A 16,458-nucleotide genomic window follows, 5' to 3' on the forward strand; every position below is an offset into this window, starting at 1 on the left:
AAATATGCAGACTTTCAGATTCACCCCCAACCTACACAATCAGAATCTGCATTTAAATGTGATTCCAAGTTGATTTCTATGCAAATTTAAGTTCAAGAAGCACTCTCTCTACGACACAGGTTCTTAACTTAAGTCCTAGGGGCAACATTAGTTTCACAAATTCCCTAAAATGTTTTACAGAATTTTTTGTAAGTGAATATACATAGATTTTACTGGGTAAAGCTTCCATATAGTTTATCAAACTCTCACAGAAAATATGACCTCCAAATAGATTACGAACTACTCAATTCTATGCCACAGTTTAAAGTCAAAATATTTCAAAAACTATTTATGCTACTCTCAATGAGGTCTGTTGAAGAATGACAAGAATGAAGGTCAGAACGTCACAGTGGGTCATGGAAGACCTTATCTGAAGAATTTATTCACACCATGCAAGAACTATGCCAAGAAACCAGTTTGGAGACATCTAAATAAATAATTCTCTACATGAGGTTTGAGATTAAGAATGTGCACTTGAAGAAGATTCAAACTGAGAAGTAAATAAATATAAGGTAGGATTTTTTTTAAGATAGGATGCCATTAGATGACAGCAAAGTGCTGAATTCTTATTGTAAGAGCTCAATCAGCAAATCTCTAATACAAATTCTGTTTGATTTGGGATACATAACCATTTTAAAATGCTAACTTCCAAGTACATTCTTATAATACTTCCTTTATGAGGAACCCCAACATATTTTACTAGTCAGGCTTTCTTCATCTTCTCTGGACATCAGAAGACAAAACAATGAAAAAATATGGAACAAAAATTAAAAAGGACTTGCCCAGCATCTTCAGTGAGCTAATGATAAAGAATGGCTCATATCCAGAAAGCTCTCACTAATATATGAGAACTGTGTACATCTTTCATTCTTTCATCTTATCACATAACCCTCTCTTCGGGGTGTGTATTATCCAGGCGCATACACTATGTTTAACTTGTTTCCTTAAGCCATAGTGCCTGACAGAATTTAATTTCCTTAATGGGAATCAAAAATGTAAATTTAAAATGTTAACTGGACCTCACCTTGATCTTGATTCTTTATTTTACTGCTACTAAAACTTCTCACTTGTGATGAGTCTAATCCGTGACAATCTGGTCTGCTGGGTGGATCCATATCCAACCATATGAGTCATTCCAGGCAAGAGAGAATGCTAAAAAATACTCAGGGGATCAAGTCTTCTCTGCCCCGATCTATTTCCATGGGTATCAGGGAAATGTCTGGTTTTTCCTTAGCTTTATATCTTATAATTATTAAAAGTTCTTTTTATCCAAGTACATCAGGGATTAAAATGAAACTTTCACACTCTATTAACTATTGTGTAGTAGCTCAGTCGTGTCCAGCTCTTTGCAACCCGATGGACTGTAGCCCTCCAGGCTCCTCATTCCATGGAATTCTTCAGGCAAGAATACTGGACTGGGTAGCCATTCCCTTCTCCAGGGTATCATCCCAACTCAGGGATCGAACCCATGTCTCCTGCCCTACAGGCAGGTTCTTTACCGTCTGAGCCACCAGGGAAGCCCAGTGAAATATTAATGTACCCCATTCACATAGTAAACACAACCTGATAAACTGTACATAAAATTATTGATTTGTATTATAGAAATGTATCCCATCAATAACAAAAACTATATAAAAGAATGTAGTACCTTATATATATGACAGTCTCTCAGATACGCAATGAGAGTTAAATGCTAATGACTTAGACAAATAAGTAAGTAACCCATTTATTTGTTTTTCAGCCCCATTTACTTAGTGTCAATTTGATTTCTGAAGCAAAAAGAGTAATGACCATAAGGACAGGCACCCTGATAATAATGACATGAAACAAATCAGCAAGGAAGAGTGCTGAAATTTGCTGACCACCTTGGATAGCAGAGGCACTTGTTCCAAAGACACTCAAGTTCCAAACTTTGTTTGGAAGACTGAGTGAGAAGACATAGAGAGAAGTTCCGAGCAATATCTAAGACTACAAAGTTAGTGAAAAGTTTGGGGCTGTAGTTTCAGCAGAGAGAGAAGAGTAAGAAGGGTAGTAAGGATATAACAAAGAACAAGGATGGGGAAGAAACAGTGAATCCAGTTTTATCTGGAGAAATGAAACAATGAAAATAAGACAAACAAAGATAAAACATGGTTACTGAGAACAGTAGTAAATGGTTTCTTGCTCATTTCAGGGAGCATCTGAAAAGTAACCAATAGGATCATTAATCATAATTTTTAAGTAAAATAAAATAGCAAAATCAATATCTGAATGGTCCATAAGTCTTCAAAGTTCATGCTCCGAACCACTATACTTATAAAAAAATGATCCAGTTTATGCAAATAATTAGTAGCTCAAAAATATTTCAACTGGAAATCTCAAATATCACAGTAGTTTTATTTTTAAAAATACATTAAATATACTTTTAACAACAAAGACAGACATAAAAATATACTAGTTAAGCCACTTAATCTTATTCTTTACCTCAAAGTGTCATAGAACTAAGATGGCATGGACATGTCTCAAAATTCCTAGATACTCTATAATCACTTATACATTTATTTCTTCTAGAAATATGTTCTCAACTTTCTGGAACCATTTAATAATTTAAATATGAACCATTTCTCAAGGCTAAGAAAGCTCTTTGTTTACACCCCACTGTTTAAAGTAACATCTTTTATTTGTCTCAAGTAATTTGTTCCAGCTTCAGTGGAGGTCATCTAGATCTCTTTCTCTAGGTCTGGTAAACTCTATTCTTCCCTTAATGAAGTACTCAGTATATAATCAAAAACACTGAAACAAACAAACAAAAAATGGATGAGTATATTTAAAATATAAAGATTTAGAACCTAAGATATCTTAGTACATCTTCAGTTTCCTTAAATCAGACACCACTTGTATTTTAAATGATCTTTAATATCCTGAAGAACACACGAGCTATGTTACATGGATAAACTCATCACATCTCAAACGCACTACATTTAAAGGAACAATAAGTTCACTGCCCTGGTTCAAATGATAGTTACCTCTTCATCGTCTTCCTCATCTTCAACATCCAGAATTCCTGAATCCTGTTCAGACTTGGGGCTAGTGCTTTCTATCTCTGTATCAAAAATTGTATATGCTTCTTTCTTAGATTTTCTCTTGCTACCTATCCTGGGTTGTTGCAAGATGATGTTATCCAGGTTTCTTTGTTGTTGAGCCTAGGATAGAAATAAATACACACAAATAAACAAACAAAAGAAGAAACAAAGCTTAAGCATTCAAAGAACTTTTAATTTTGAATTAATTGGTATCAAAAGAAAATACAATGAAATGCCTTAAAATTCATAAAGTTTTAGTACCAGAAATAAAACCAAACATATTAATGTAGCACATAGGGGAAAAAAAAAAGATAATCACTTAGTGAGAGCTTAGTCACTTCAGTCGTGTCCAACTCTTTGCAACCCTATGGACTGCAGCCCACCAGGCTCCTCTGTGCCAGGAATTCTCCAGGCAAGAATACTAGAGACGGTGGCCATGGCCTCCTCCAGAAGTCGAACCACGTCTCATAAGTCTTCTGCGTTGACAGGAGGGTTCTTTACCAATAGTGCCACCTGGGAAGATTTTCTAAATACACACACTGTCATCACAAAAATGAAATCTATTGATTTGCCAAGAGATTGGGGCTTCCCAGGTGGCACTTAGGGGTAAAGAACCCGCCCTCCAATGCAAGAGACTTAAGAGATGCAGGCCGGATCCCTGGGTCAGGAAGATTCCCCAGAGCAGGGAATGGCAACCCACTCCAGTATTCTTGCCTGGAGAATCCCATGGACAGAGCAGTCTGGCAGTCCACAGTCCATGGGGTCGCACTGAGCTGGACACTACTGAAGTCACTTAGCCTGGTACAGCAGCGAAGAGATTAGTGCAAGTGACTAAATATTTATCTCTTAAATGATAAGTGCTATACTAGAACCACTGTGGTCTGGAGAAAAGGGACAGGAATCTCCAAGTTTAGGGTACTCTTAAAAACAGATATGAGGATATATCTGTTTTTAAGAGTACCCTAATGAAATATCTTAATAGAGTAATATGAATGAAATATCTTAATAGAGTAATATGAACTAATGAATCCAACAGAAATTCATGACCTTAGTCTGAGGAAAGCAGAGTTTTAAGCATTACTTTTTCTAAACTTTTATAGAAAAGTGGAATTCCCTCAGCTTAACAAAATACACTCAAACAACAATGTGGTCTCCATACATCCAAAGAGGTGGAAAGTGTGACTATACAGAGTCAACATCAGAAGTTAGCCCAAAGTATCAGAGCTGGAAAGGATCTTAATCACCACTCAGAAAATATGCTGGAAGACAAAGGATTGTTTGAGGCTACAAGGTTAGTAAGTGGTAAATCAGAAGCCCAAAGTGGGATCTCCTAAATTCCGTATGAGTCATCTTCCCACTACACCAACAGTCCCATAAAGCATGACAAAAACAGTCCCCAAAAGAAGAGTTCTGCAGTCAAATAAATGTGAAACACTCCATGCTATGCAAACCTTCTTGTAGACATATGATGTATAATACATTAACAGAATAAAAAATGGGAAAAGTCCTATTTTAAGAAAAGTTATTGTGTTTCACAATGGAACTTTTCTTTTTAAAAACAATAATATTAATACTGAGTATCATCCAAAGATATAAAGCTTAAGAAATGTGACTTCTCAGAATATACATTCCTTAATCACTATATGATGTTTCTACTCAGCAACAAGTAGAAATTAGTTCAAGAGAAAAACCAGAATCTCCAAATATTTTGAATGAGATTAAGAATTCTAGATAAATACTAATTATAAGGGTTAGTCCAGGCACTAGTTAAATAAGACAATTATAACAGGATAGAGAAAAACTTGAACTATGTGAGCTAGACTCTGCCAAGAAAATGAAAAGAATCTACATTCCAGAGATTTGAATCAATGGACTAACTTGTTTCTCTGCATAGTACTTGTTGATATTTTGATTTGACTTACATAAAATACATAGCTTCAGTAACAAAACTGAGAGGGAAGATTTAAAGTATATTTAAATTTTAAACCCAACAACATTTAATTTATGTTTGTAAACAAGACATACGTATCCTTAAAGCATCTGAGATCCCAAATTAGACAAAACATTCTTCCTACTCCTCTCAAAAGTAGGAAGTTCCCCTCTCTCACTTATTTTCAATGTAAACCACACAAAAAGAGATTGAGGACTCTAGAAAGCTAAAACTTTCATATTAAAAAAGCAAGCCCTCAATAAATGCTGGAGAGGGTGTGGAGAAAAGGGAACCCTCTTACACTGTTGGTGGGAATGCAAACTAGTACAGCCGCTATGGAAAACAGTGTGGAGATTTCTTAAAAAACTGGAAATAGAACTGCCATATGACCCAGCAATCCCACTTCTGGGCATACACACTGAGGAAACCAGATCTGAAAGAGACACGTGCACCCCAATGTTCATCGCAGCACTGTTTATAATAGCCAGGACATGGAAGCAACCTAGATGCCCATCAGCAGATGAATGGATAAGGAAGCTGTGGTACATATACACCATGGAATATTACTCAGCCATTAAAAAGAATTCATTTGAACCAGTCCTAATGAGATGGATGAAGCTGGAGCCCATTATACAGAGTGAAGTAAGCCAGAAAGATAAAGAACATTACAGCATACTAACACATGTATATGGAATTTAGAAAGGTGATAACGATAACCCTAAATGCAAAACAGAAAAAGAGACACAGAAATACAGAACAGACTTTTGAACTCTGTGGGAGAATGGGAGGGTGGGATATTTCAAAAGAACAGCATGTATACTATCTATGGTGAAACAGATCACCAGCCCAGGTGGGATGCATGAGGCAAGTGCTCCGGCCTGGTGCACTGGGAAGACCCAGAGGAATCGGGTGGAGAGGGAGGTGGGAGGGGGGATCGGGATTGGGAATACATGTAAATCCATGGCTGATTCATATCAATGTATGACAAAACCCACTGGAAAAAATAAATAAATAAATAAATAATAAAATAAAATAAAATGAACATCAAAAAATTAAAAAAAAAAAAAAAAAAGAATGGTCACTTGTCTCTTTATTCTTTCTCTCAGTACAGCAGAACTAAAAGCTTTCATAAGTTGGTCTTATTTTATTGAATCCAAAGTTAAATATTTTTCTTTCACAATCAATAAAATACTATCAATGAACTGAAGCAATCAAGAGGAGCCACATTTAAGTACTATCATTTATACTTCAAATAATACAAATCTGAAAGAAACCCTATGGAAGTAATTTTAGATCATCTATGATTTGTTCTTTTTGTGCCTGGTTTACCAATCACTTTGATGGAGCACAAAGTAGTTTAGGCCAAATCAACATAACCTATGCTAGAAATGAGAGCACTGCAAGTTTTATTCCAAGGCTATATAATAACTTGGGGTCTCTGTAAAAATTATCAAGGGGGCTTTTCCATTTATAAAGGAGCAGTCAGGGCAGATCTGCCAAGAAAGAACTAATCAAGATGGAAATACTAAAACAGGTAGAATAATGAAATAAATACTCAGATATTACCCATTAGAAAGCAAATTAAAACCACCATCTATTCAAAATTATGTTATGGAACTGGCAGGAAGTGAGAAGAGTAAATATAGATAAAAACATGTATATATATGCAATATATATAAGAATTAAAATGTGACCCTAAAGTCCACACAACAAACAACAGTTCTTCAGAGCTCTTTTCTAACATGCTAAGCCATCTCACCAGGACCATTTATTCTGTCCCTCCAAGGACAACCTTGGAGACAGAGAAGCAGCTGACTGACTTTTGCTGCCTAGAGTGCAGGTAACAAGGTATCAGGCAAACAAATAGACTTTAGAAAATATTTAGGCTTTAACTTCTTTGTTCATTCTCTTTGTGAATAATCTTTACACATTTAACCATCTCTTCCTCAAGATTCCCTCACATATGTTCTTCTCTGTTTTCCTAATACACAGAAATAAAGTAAGTTTATTCCTCAACCCCTACTCTTCTACCACTCTTTCCACTCTCTCAAAATTCAACAGCATATCTCTAGTTCCATATTACTACTGTGTGTTCTATCATCACTTCACTTTCTACATACCTAAAATGGAACTCATCACCTTCTCATTACAGTTAATGGGAGGTGAACCTGATTGTCCCAATGTATTTTCCAATACTCTCCAACATGAATTTCTCCTTGGAACAGAATCTACCTCATGATACACTAAGAATATTTTCACCACTATATCTTTGCTTAAGCCATTTCTCTTCTAGTTGACCTCCCCCTACCTGTAGCCAATCTTTCCTCCAAAACTCAACTAAAATTCTTTTTTCCTTTAGAAAGCCTCCTCTCACTGTTTTAACTCACAGTGCTTTCCCCCTATATCCCTACTTTCAGTCCAACATGTACTGAACAACCACTTGAGTCCCAGTATTGTGTTGACTATACAAAGAACAAAACAGATTTTCTAATTCTTGAACCTCACATCATTTTAAGAAGTGGATAAGCAAACAAGTGGCTGAAATTCAGTGCAATAAGTATAATGATAGAAATAAACACGGGTACGATGATCAGACAAAGCAGAAAGTAATCATATATGCAAGGAGGATTTCAGGAACTTGGAGGAAAAGGTAGCAAGTGGGGAGGCTCAAGAAGCGGTGGGATATACGTACTTACAGATTATTCACTATGTTGTACAGTGGAAACTCACACAGCACTGGAAAGCAATTATCCTCCACTATAAACAGTGAATATGATTTTTACAAAGGGAAGTAGGTAGAAAGGGTAACCATTCCAGAAGAAAGAAACTGCATAAGAAAAGACATGTGAAATAACATTATCCACCCAAGCAATAAGTAATTTTGTATAAGAACATAAGTTATGAAGGACTAACAAGAGATAGCCAAATCAGTCAATCATAACGGAAATCAACCCTGAATATTCAATGGAAGGACTGATGCTGAAGCTGAAGCTCCAATACTTTGGCTACCTGAGGTGAAGAGCGGACTCACTGGAAAAGACCTTGATGCTGGAGAAGACTGAAGGCAAAGCAGAAGGAGGCGGCAGAGGACGAGATGGTTGAATAGCATCACCAACTCAATGGACATGAATCTGAGCAAACTCTGGGAGATAGTGAAGGATAGAGGGGACTGGTGTGACAAAGTCCATGGGGTCACAAAGAGTTGGACAGGACTTAGCGGCTGAACAACAATAAGAGACAAAGTTAAAGATGCCATACAAAGTAGTTTCAAGGCCAGCTAGCAGGCAATGGAGGAACAGGAGAAGAATGTAAGCAGGGGAAGAAAAAGATCAGCTTTACAATTTGGGCACATCCTCTGGGAGCTGAGGAATGGTCAACCGGGAGAAGACAAAGACTAGAAACAGGAAAATCAATATAGATCACTAAAGGAGTCCAAATAACAATGATGAGAATTTGAATTAAGGTAGCAGCAGATACAGAAGAAGCAGAAGCAATATAGTTTACTGATTCAAATGTTGTATGTGGAAGAGGGGAAGAAAATAAGTAACTGCAAATATTCTGGTCTTTAAGACTAGACGATGGGATCATTCCAAAAAACAGGAACTGTGGAAATAGTAAGTTGAGGCAGGATAGAGAAGATGAGTCAAGTAAACTTGTCAGATATTCAAATAAAAAATGATAGTACAACACTTCAGAGTTCAACTCTTCTCTTCTTCAGGATAGGAAACATACTTGTCCATTCTTAGAATCCCCCAAGTACGGATACAATGACATATACACAGAAAACTCAGATAAATGCTTACTATATAAAGGAAAAAATAATAAAAGAAACCTATGTAAGAATGAGATTTGGCACAACAAAAGAGAGGGATATCTGTAAAAGACATTTGAATAGTCTCCTATTTATTTAAAGGGGGGGGGGGAGGACCATAAGAATTACCTAACTTGAATTATTCACCTAAAAATGTAGCTATTAAAACTTTTACAATTGTCACTACACATGCCATTAAATAAAGTTTTATTGCGAATACAACTTCCAAGGGTACCTAGCAATAAGACTCAAAATTCTGTGAATCAAAAAAACAAAGGTTCCTTTGTCAGCCCAATACTGACCTCTAGTGGACTAAAGGAGCACATACAAATGGAGAGAGGCCTCGGCTTGCAGCTTTGAGACTGAACACGGACTTCAACCACAGGGTGCTGAATCAGAAAAGAAAAAGAAGGGGAAAAAAACCTTCTTTGATTAAGATATGTTTAAATCTAAGCTCTGCAATATATTAATTCTATAACCATGGATAGATTCTTCTCAATGCAACATCCCATCTACTCAGAACTGCCACAGGATTAAATAAGAAATACATGTAAATTATCTTTAAAAAAAAATTTTTTTTTAAATTAATGTGCAGAAGTACTGTGTTTGGGAACAGGCTTTTAGCTCAATGGAATTTAATTCACATGCCTTATCATTCACTCATTTTTTTATAATTTTATTTATTTATTCACTTTTGGCTGTGGTGGGTCTTCTTACTGCAGGGGCTTTTGTCTAGTTGCAGACAGCGGGGCCTACTCTCTAATTGTGGTGGGTGGGCCTCTCATTGAAGTGGCTTCTCTTGTTGCAGAGCTTGCACTCCAAGGTGCTCGGACTTCAATATTTGCGGCACAGAGGCTCAGCAGTTGCAGCTCCCAACCTCTAGAGCACAGACTCAAGAGTTGGTGGCACATGAGCTTAGTTGCCCTGTGGCATGAGGGATTTTCCCAGATCAGAGATCAAACTTGTATCTCCTGTTGGCAATCACATTCTTTACCACTGAGGCACCAAGAAAGCCCCGAGTAAACAATCCTGAATTAAAAGATACCAAAGCAAAAGTTTTTGACTTAACATAATCATGAAATAATTATCTCAATAAGGTTGGTGAACATCCATTATCTTATACAGATAAAAAATTAGGTAAATAGAAAAATTTTTTGCTCTATGTGATGAGACTTCTTGGGATTTACTCTTATCAGCTTTATATAACATAGAGCAGAGCTAATTATATTTATTATGTTGAACATTTTTTAAAAAGATACATTAAAAGAAAAAAAAACACTAAAATTTAAGTTCCACCTGTCTTCCTCTGAATGTGAGATGGGAATTTTGTTTCACTCTCTACTCTGGAAGCATCAAAGATCTAGCAATATTTAGATACACAATGATTAATGTTATCTAATAGTTCTTCACACTGCCATTCAATTTTTGTATTTGTACTATACTGCAACTATTAGATATCTGTACTGCACACTTCTTGTACTCTACCTCACATCCTCTCATGTTCAGCTCTTATTTCAAGTATAATATCAGCAACCAGTTCTTGGCAGCCTTGGAAGTGTCGTATAGTGTAAACTGAAACCAACTTAGCATGTACCCCACACTTTCAGCTTCCTACCCAGAGGTTTTGCAGACATCACAGTGTGGAATCCCACAACAATTAATTAGCATTCATGATTCTCAACCCAGAAGTGAGGCAAACTTTGACCAAAGATGGACATATACACTCCCCATTTCGTTCCGCCCGCAGTGAGTTCCATACAGCTTCACAGAAGTCCATGGATGAAGGAAGCAAACTGCCCTACAAGTATACCACTGTACAGTTACAGTTCAGTCGCTCAGTCATGTCCGACTCTTTTGCAATCCCATGGACTGCAGCATGCCAGGCTACCCTGTCCATCACCAACTCCCAGAGTTTACTCAAACTCATGTCCATTGAGTCAGTGATGCCATCTAACCTTCTCATCCTCCATTGTCCCCTCCTCCTCCCACCTTCAATCTTGCCCAGCATCAGGGTCTTTTCAAATGAGTCAGGTCTTCACATCAAATGGCCAAAGGATTGGAGTTTCAACTTCAGCATCAGTCGTTCCAATGAATATTCAGGACTGATTTCCTTTAGGGTGACTGGCTGGATCTCCTTGCAGTCCAAGGGACTCTCAAGAGTCTTCTCCAACACCATAGCTTAAAAGTATCAATTCTTCGCCACTTCTTTCTTTATAGCCCAACTCTCACATCCATACATGACTACTGGAAATACCATAGCCTTGAATAGACAGACCTTTGTTGGCAAAATAATGTCTCTGCTTTTTAATAATGCTGTCTAGGCTGGTCATAACTTTTCTTTCAAAGAGTAAGTGTCTTTTAATTTCATGGTTCAGTCACCATCTGCAGTGATTTTGGAGCCCCCAAAAATAAAGTCTGCCACTGTTTCCACTGTTTCCCCATCAATTTGCCATGAAGTGGTGGGACTGGATGCCATGATCTTAAGGGTGGTATCATCTGCTTATCTGAGGTTATTGATACTCTCCCGGCAATCTTGATTCCTGCTTGTGCTTCATTCAGCCCAGGGTTTCTCATGATGTACTCTGCACATAAGTTAAATAAGCAGGGTGACACTATGCAGCCTTGACATACTCCTTTCCCAATGTGGAACCAGTCTGTTGTTCCATGTCCAGTTCTAACTGTTGCTTCCTGACCTGCATACAGATTTCTCAGAAGGCAGGTCAGGTGGTCTGGTATTCCCATCTCTTTCAGTGGGTGGGAATATAAATCAATATAGCCACTGTGGGAAACATATGGAGGTTTCTTTAAAAACTAAAAGTAGAATTGCCATATGATCTAGCCATCCAACTCCCTTGCATGGAATATTTACACTTGTATTCTTAGTTGGGAGATTGAAAAATTTTTTTCTAGAGAAATTAATAAAGAACTGCCACAAAGTACTGTTTGTATTTCCCAATCAAAGATGTGATTTCCTTTGTAGAATTCCATGAAGTTTGCTACTTGACAAGTCTACGCCCAGACTTTCCTGTAAACTGTTAAGTAATTTATTACTAAATATGAGTGACTGGCCAAGGATCAATTGATATTTGAGGAAAATATCCAAATGGAAAGAGATACAAAATACCAATACGAGAAAACAAATAACAACAATAAAAAGTACTAGCTAGATGGAGAAGATAAGGTAGAAAACAAAATAATGTTTGAAAAATTCACTGGTATCCTAAAAATTAAAAATTTGGTTTATTACATAGAAATATTACACAGATTGCCAGGAATCATACCAATGTTTTCTTCAGTCATCCCCCAAGGCAACAGAAACAAAAGCAAAGACAAACAAACCGGACCTTTTCAAAACGTAAGGCTTTTGCACAGCAGAGGCAACCGTGTGCTCAGTCGCTCAGTCACGTCTGGCTCTTTGGACCCCATGGGCTTTAGCCAAACTCCTCTGCTATGGGGATTTTCTAGGTGAAAATACTGGAGCGGGTTGCCATGCCCTCCTCTAGGGGATCTTCCCAACCCAGGGATCGAACCCAGGTCTCCCGCATTGCAGGCGGATTCTTTACTGTCTGAGCCACCAGGAGAGCCCAGGGGAAACCATAAACAAAACAAAAAACCTGCAGACTAGGAGAAAATGTGTGCATGATCCAAATGACAAGGGGTTAGATTTCAAGATACACAAACAGCTCATACATCTCGATAACAAAAAACAAATAACCTAATCAAATAATGGACAGAAAACCTCAAAAGCAATTTCTCCAAAGAAGACATATATGTGGCCAGTAGGCACATATAAAGATGCTCAATGTTGTTAATTATTAGAGAAATGCAACAAAAGTACAATGAGGTACTACCTCATACTGATTAGAATGGCCATAAACAAATGCTGGAGAAGGGAAAGGCCACCCACTCCAGTATTCTGGCCTGAAGAATTCCATGGACTGTATAGTTCATGGGGTCACAAGACTCAGACACAACTGAGTGACTTTCACTTTCACCTTTTTAAGACAACTTGTAACATAAATTTGAGAGTGTTTCTTCTTCAATTTATTAGAAGAATTTAGAACAACTGATGCTAACTCTTCTCTAGATTTTGGGAGGCATTTTATTACTGTTTCAGTCTCATTACTCAAAATTGATCCTTTCAAATTTCCTGTTCTTCCTGATTCATTATTGCTAAGTTGTTCAGCAGTGTGTTGTTTACTTTCCACACACTGATACATTTTCCAGTTGTCCATCTGTTATTGACTTCAAGTTTCACTGTGATTAGAAACATAATATAATCATAGTATAATAGAAACATAGTATAATTCTATAATAGTATAAAAATATCCTTTTAGTATAATCTCAGTCTTCTTACATCTTAGACTTGTTTTGTGAACTAACATGTAATCTACCCTGCAGAATGCTCTGTGTGCACTTCAGAGAATATGTATTCTGCTATTGTTACGTGGAATAAACTTTATATGCTTTTTTAAGTCTATTTGGTCTTAGGTTTAGTGCAAGACCAATGGTTCCTTACTAATTTTTCTATCTGGGAGATTTGTCCACTGTCCAAGTGGGGTATCTAAGCCTGCTATTACTATTGTATTGCTGTCTATTTCTTCCTTCAGAACTGTTAGTAATTTGTTTAACGTATGTAGATGCTTTGACATTAGATGTACCTCAACTCTTGTTTCTGCCAAAGATTTATTATGCCCTGTTCATTCTCATTATAAACTAATGAAAGGACAGTAAATGTCATCAGAAAAATAAAAACTATGTAGAACAACCAAATGTAAATTCTATGACTGAAAAACAAAATATCTGAAATAAAGAATTCACCATTTAAAGCACTTAACAGTCAAAAAGAGATAGTCAGTGAACTTGAAGATAGAGCAATAGAAATTATCAAATTAGGAAAAGAATAAATAAAAGATTAAAAAAGCAAACAAACATGAAAAACAAAGCCTGCATAATATGGAAGACACTATCAAAGAGTCTAACCTAAGTAGTACCAGAGTTCTAGAACAAAAAGGAGAAATAATATAGTGAAGAAAAAAATCTGAAAAAACAATAGGTAAAAATTTCCCACATTTTATATAAGACATAAAGTACCTGAGTCAAGAAGCTTAATGAATCCCAATGGGAAGGAACACCATAGTCAAACTACTGAAAATCAAAGATCAAGAGAAAAATTTAAAAGCCACTGGAAAAAAAACACCATATTATATACTGCAGAAAAACAATACAAATGACTACTGATCTCTTATCAGAAACTGCAGAGTTCAGAAAGCAATAGAAATAAAAACAAAATTGAAAAAATTGCAACTCTGAATTCTAAATCCAGGAAATATCCTTCAGAAATCTTAATGAGCTTAAAGTTGCCCCCTAAAAGAAATGATGAAGTCCTAAACATCTCAGAATATGATGTTATTTAGAAATAGGATAACTGCAGATGTATTTAAGATGAAGTAATATTGCAGCAGGCTGAGTCTTTAACTCAATATGATTGATGTCCTTTTAAGATGAGAAGAAAACAAAGACAGAAGATATAGAGGAAAACATTAGGTGATAATTGAGTCATATTAAAGTGATATAATCGCAAGCCAAGGAATGCTAAGAGTGCTGGCAAAACACGAGAAGCAAGGAAGACACAAGGAGACAGGACGCTGCTGACACTGACTCTGAGCTCGTAGCACCCAGACCTGTGAGACAGTATGTTTTTTTATTAAGCCATGCAGTTCTTTGGAAGAGAGTGAAAAAGCTGGCTTAAAACTCAACATTCACATCAAAAGATCATGTCATCCGGTTCCATCACTTCATAGTGAATAGATGGGGAAAAAACGTAAACAGTAACATATTTTATTTTCTTGGGCTCCAAAATAACTGTGGACAGTGACTGCAGCCATGAAATTAAAAGACGCTTGCTGCTTGGAAGGAAAGTTATGACAAACAGAGACAGTGTACTAAAAAGCAGAGACATCACCTTGTTGACAAAGGTCCACATAGTCCAAGCTATGGTTTTTCTAGTAGGTATGTACAGGTGTGAGAGTTGGACCATAAAGAAGGCTGAGCACTGAAGAACTGAAGCTTTTGCATTGTGGTGCTGGAGAAGACTCTTGGGACTTCCTTGGGAAGCAAGGAGATCAAACCAGTCAATCCTAAAGGAAATCAACCCTGAATATTCATTGGAAAGACTGATGCTGAAGCCCCAATACTTTGGCCACCTGACGTGAACAGCCAACTCATTGAAAAGACCCTGATGCTGGGAAAGACTGACATTCTCAATGTCCCTTTCATTTCTTCTATATTAGGCTTATAGTTTTAAAAAACTATAAAGAGAGCTAATCTTTGAAGAATAGGAATATTTCCAAAAAAATTCCATAAATTACTATTCTGTGACTCAGACTCTTAGATACAGAAGAAGACACTGGTGGTTACCATGGGGTAGGGGAAGAGAGGCATGACTGGAGATGAGGTTGGAGGATCATGGAGTATCAATCTACAGACATAAAATAAATAAGTCTTGGGGATGTAAAGTAGAGCATGGAAAATGTAGTCAATAATATTGTATTAGCTTTGTATGTTGATAGATTGTATCCAAAGCTATGGTGTACATCTAGCAACGTATACAAAAGTTAAACTACTATGTTGTACACCAGAAACTAAGATTGCATGTCTATTATATTTTAATGAAAGAAAGTGTCACTAAGGAACACAAGGTCACAATATATGTCCAAGGTAGACAACAAGCTATTATTCTCTTTTTTCTGGTTCACTTAAATACCTATAGTCAAAAGCCAGGTAAGAAACACAAAAACAGGATAAAATTAAGAAATGAGGTAGAAAGTATAAATAAAATCAAGAGAACCTAGGATTTACTCTTGAACAGGAAGAATTATTTCAAAATTATCTCTTCTACTGATTCACCCTTTCAGCAAAATAGTAATTCTCTATGTATCTTTACCAATCTTTATCCACTGCCTTCCTTCCAGGAAACTAGGTAATTCGTGACTTTTGCCCAAGTCTTTAAATTCTGGAATGAATTCCTAATAAAATGAATACATTTTATTAGAGTCTCAAGAGCTATCAGAAGTAGAGGAGATACCGATCTTTCCAAAATGTCTACAAGTCATTTACACAAAGACAAGTATTGTTACCATATTTCTTCATCCCTTCCAAACTCTCATGACTATTTGTTATTTGTTTGAGTACAGGTGACAGTGAGAAGGGATCTTAGAAGGGTAGGGAGTAGGAGAAGGGGTAATAATATTAGGTTAATCTAAAAAACAAAAACTTTTATATCACTACTAATAGAACCCAAAGGACAAAAGCTTCCCATTCTAACATTATATTGTAGATTCCAATCCAATATAACACTTCCCTTCAAATGTACAATTATGGTTTTCTCTCAGCAGTAACCTATCACAAAAAGAGAAATCCAATTAGGCCCCAGTTTTGAACTGTCAGAATTTTTTTTCAAGACAGATTTCTTCACAAGGAAGTTAATACTAAGGAATTATTATAACAAAACAAAATGGCATGACTAATAAGAAAAAATACTGGTGAGAGTCATGAGATTTAACTTATAGTTCTAAGTGCTACTCAATACTTACATGATCCTATATGATTTTGGT

The 16,458-nt window shown here is 36.5% G+C and overlaps 1 protein-coding gene across 8 annotated transcripts in view; it reads right to left on the minus strand.

Annotated features, from left to right (window-relative positions):
* Positions 1-16,458, minus strand: part of EXOC6B (exocyst complex component 6B) — a 662,376-nt gene that overhangs the window by 395,544 nt on the left and 250,374 nt on the right. For 6 of the 8 annotated variants that reach the window (XM_061155703.1, XM_061155702.1, XM_061155699.1 and 3 more), the window contains exons 7-8: positions 9,145-9,231; positions 3,045-3,221 (exon numbers count right to left, since the gene is read on the minus strand). In XM_061155703.1, the coding sequence (XP_061011686.1) occupies positions 3,045-3,221; positions 9,145-9,231 (264 nt within the window). The remainder of the gene's footprint in view (positions 1-3,044; positions 3,222-9,144; positions 9,232-16,458) is intronic. The other 2 variants (XM_061155706.1, XM_061155701.1) reach the window with 1 other exon arrangement.

The sequence above is a fragment of the Dama dama genome, chromosome 11 (assembly GCF_033118175.1).
Source record: "Dama dama isolate Ldn47 chromosome 11, ASM3311817v1, whole genome shotgun sequence".
Taxonomy (NCBI): Eukaryota; Metazoa; Chordata; class Mammalia; order Artiodactyla; family Cervidae; genus Dama; species Dama dama.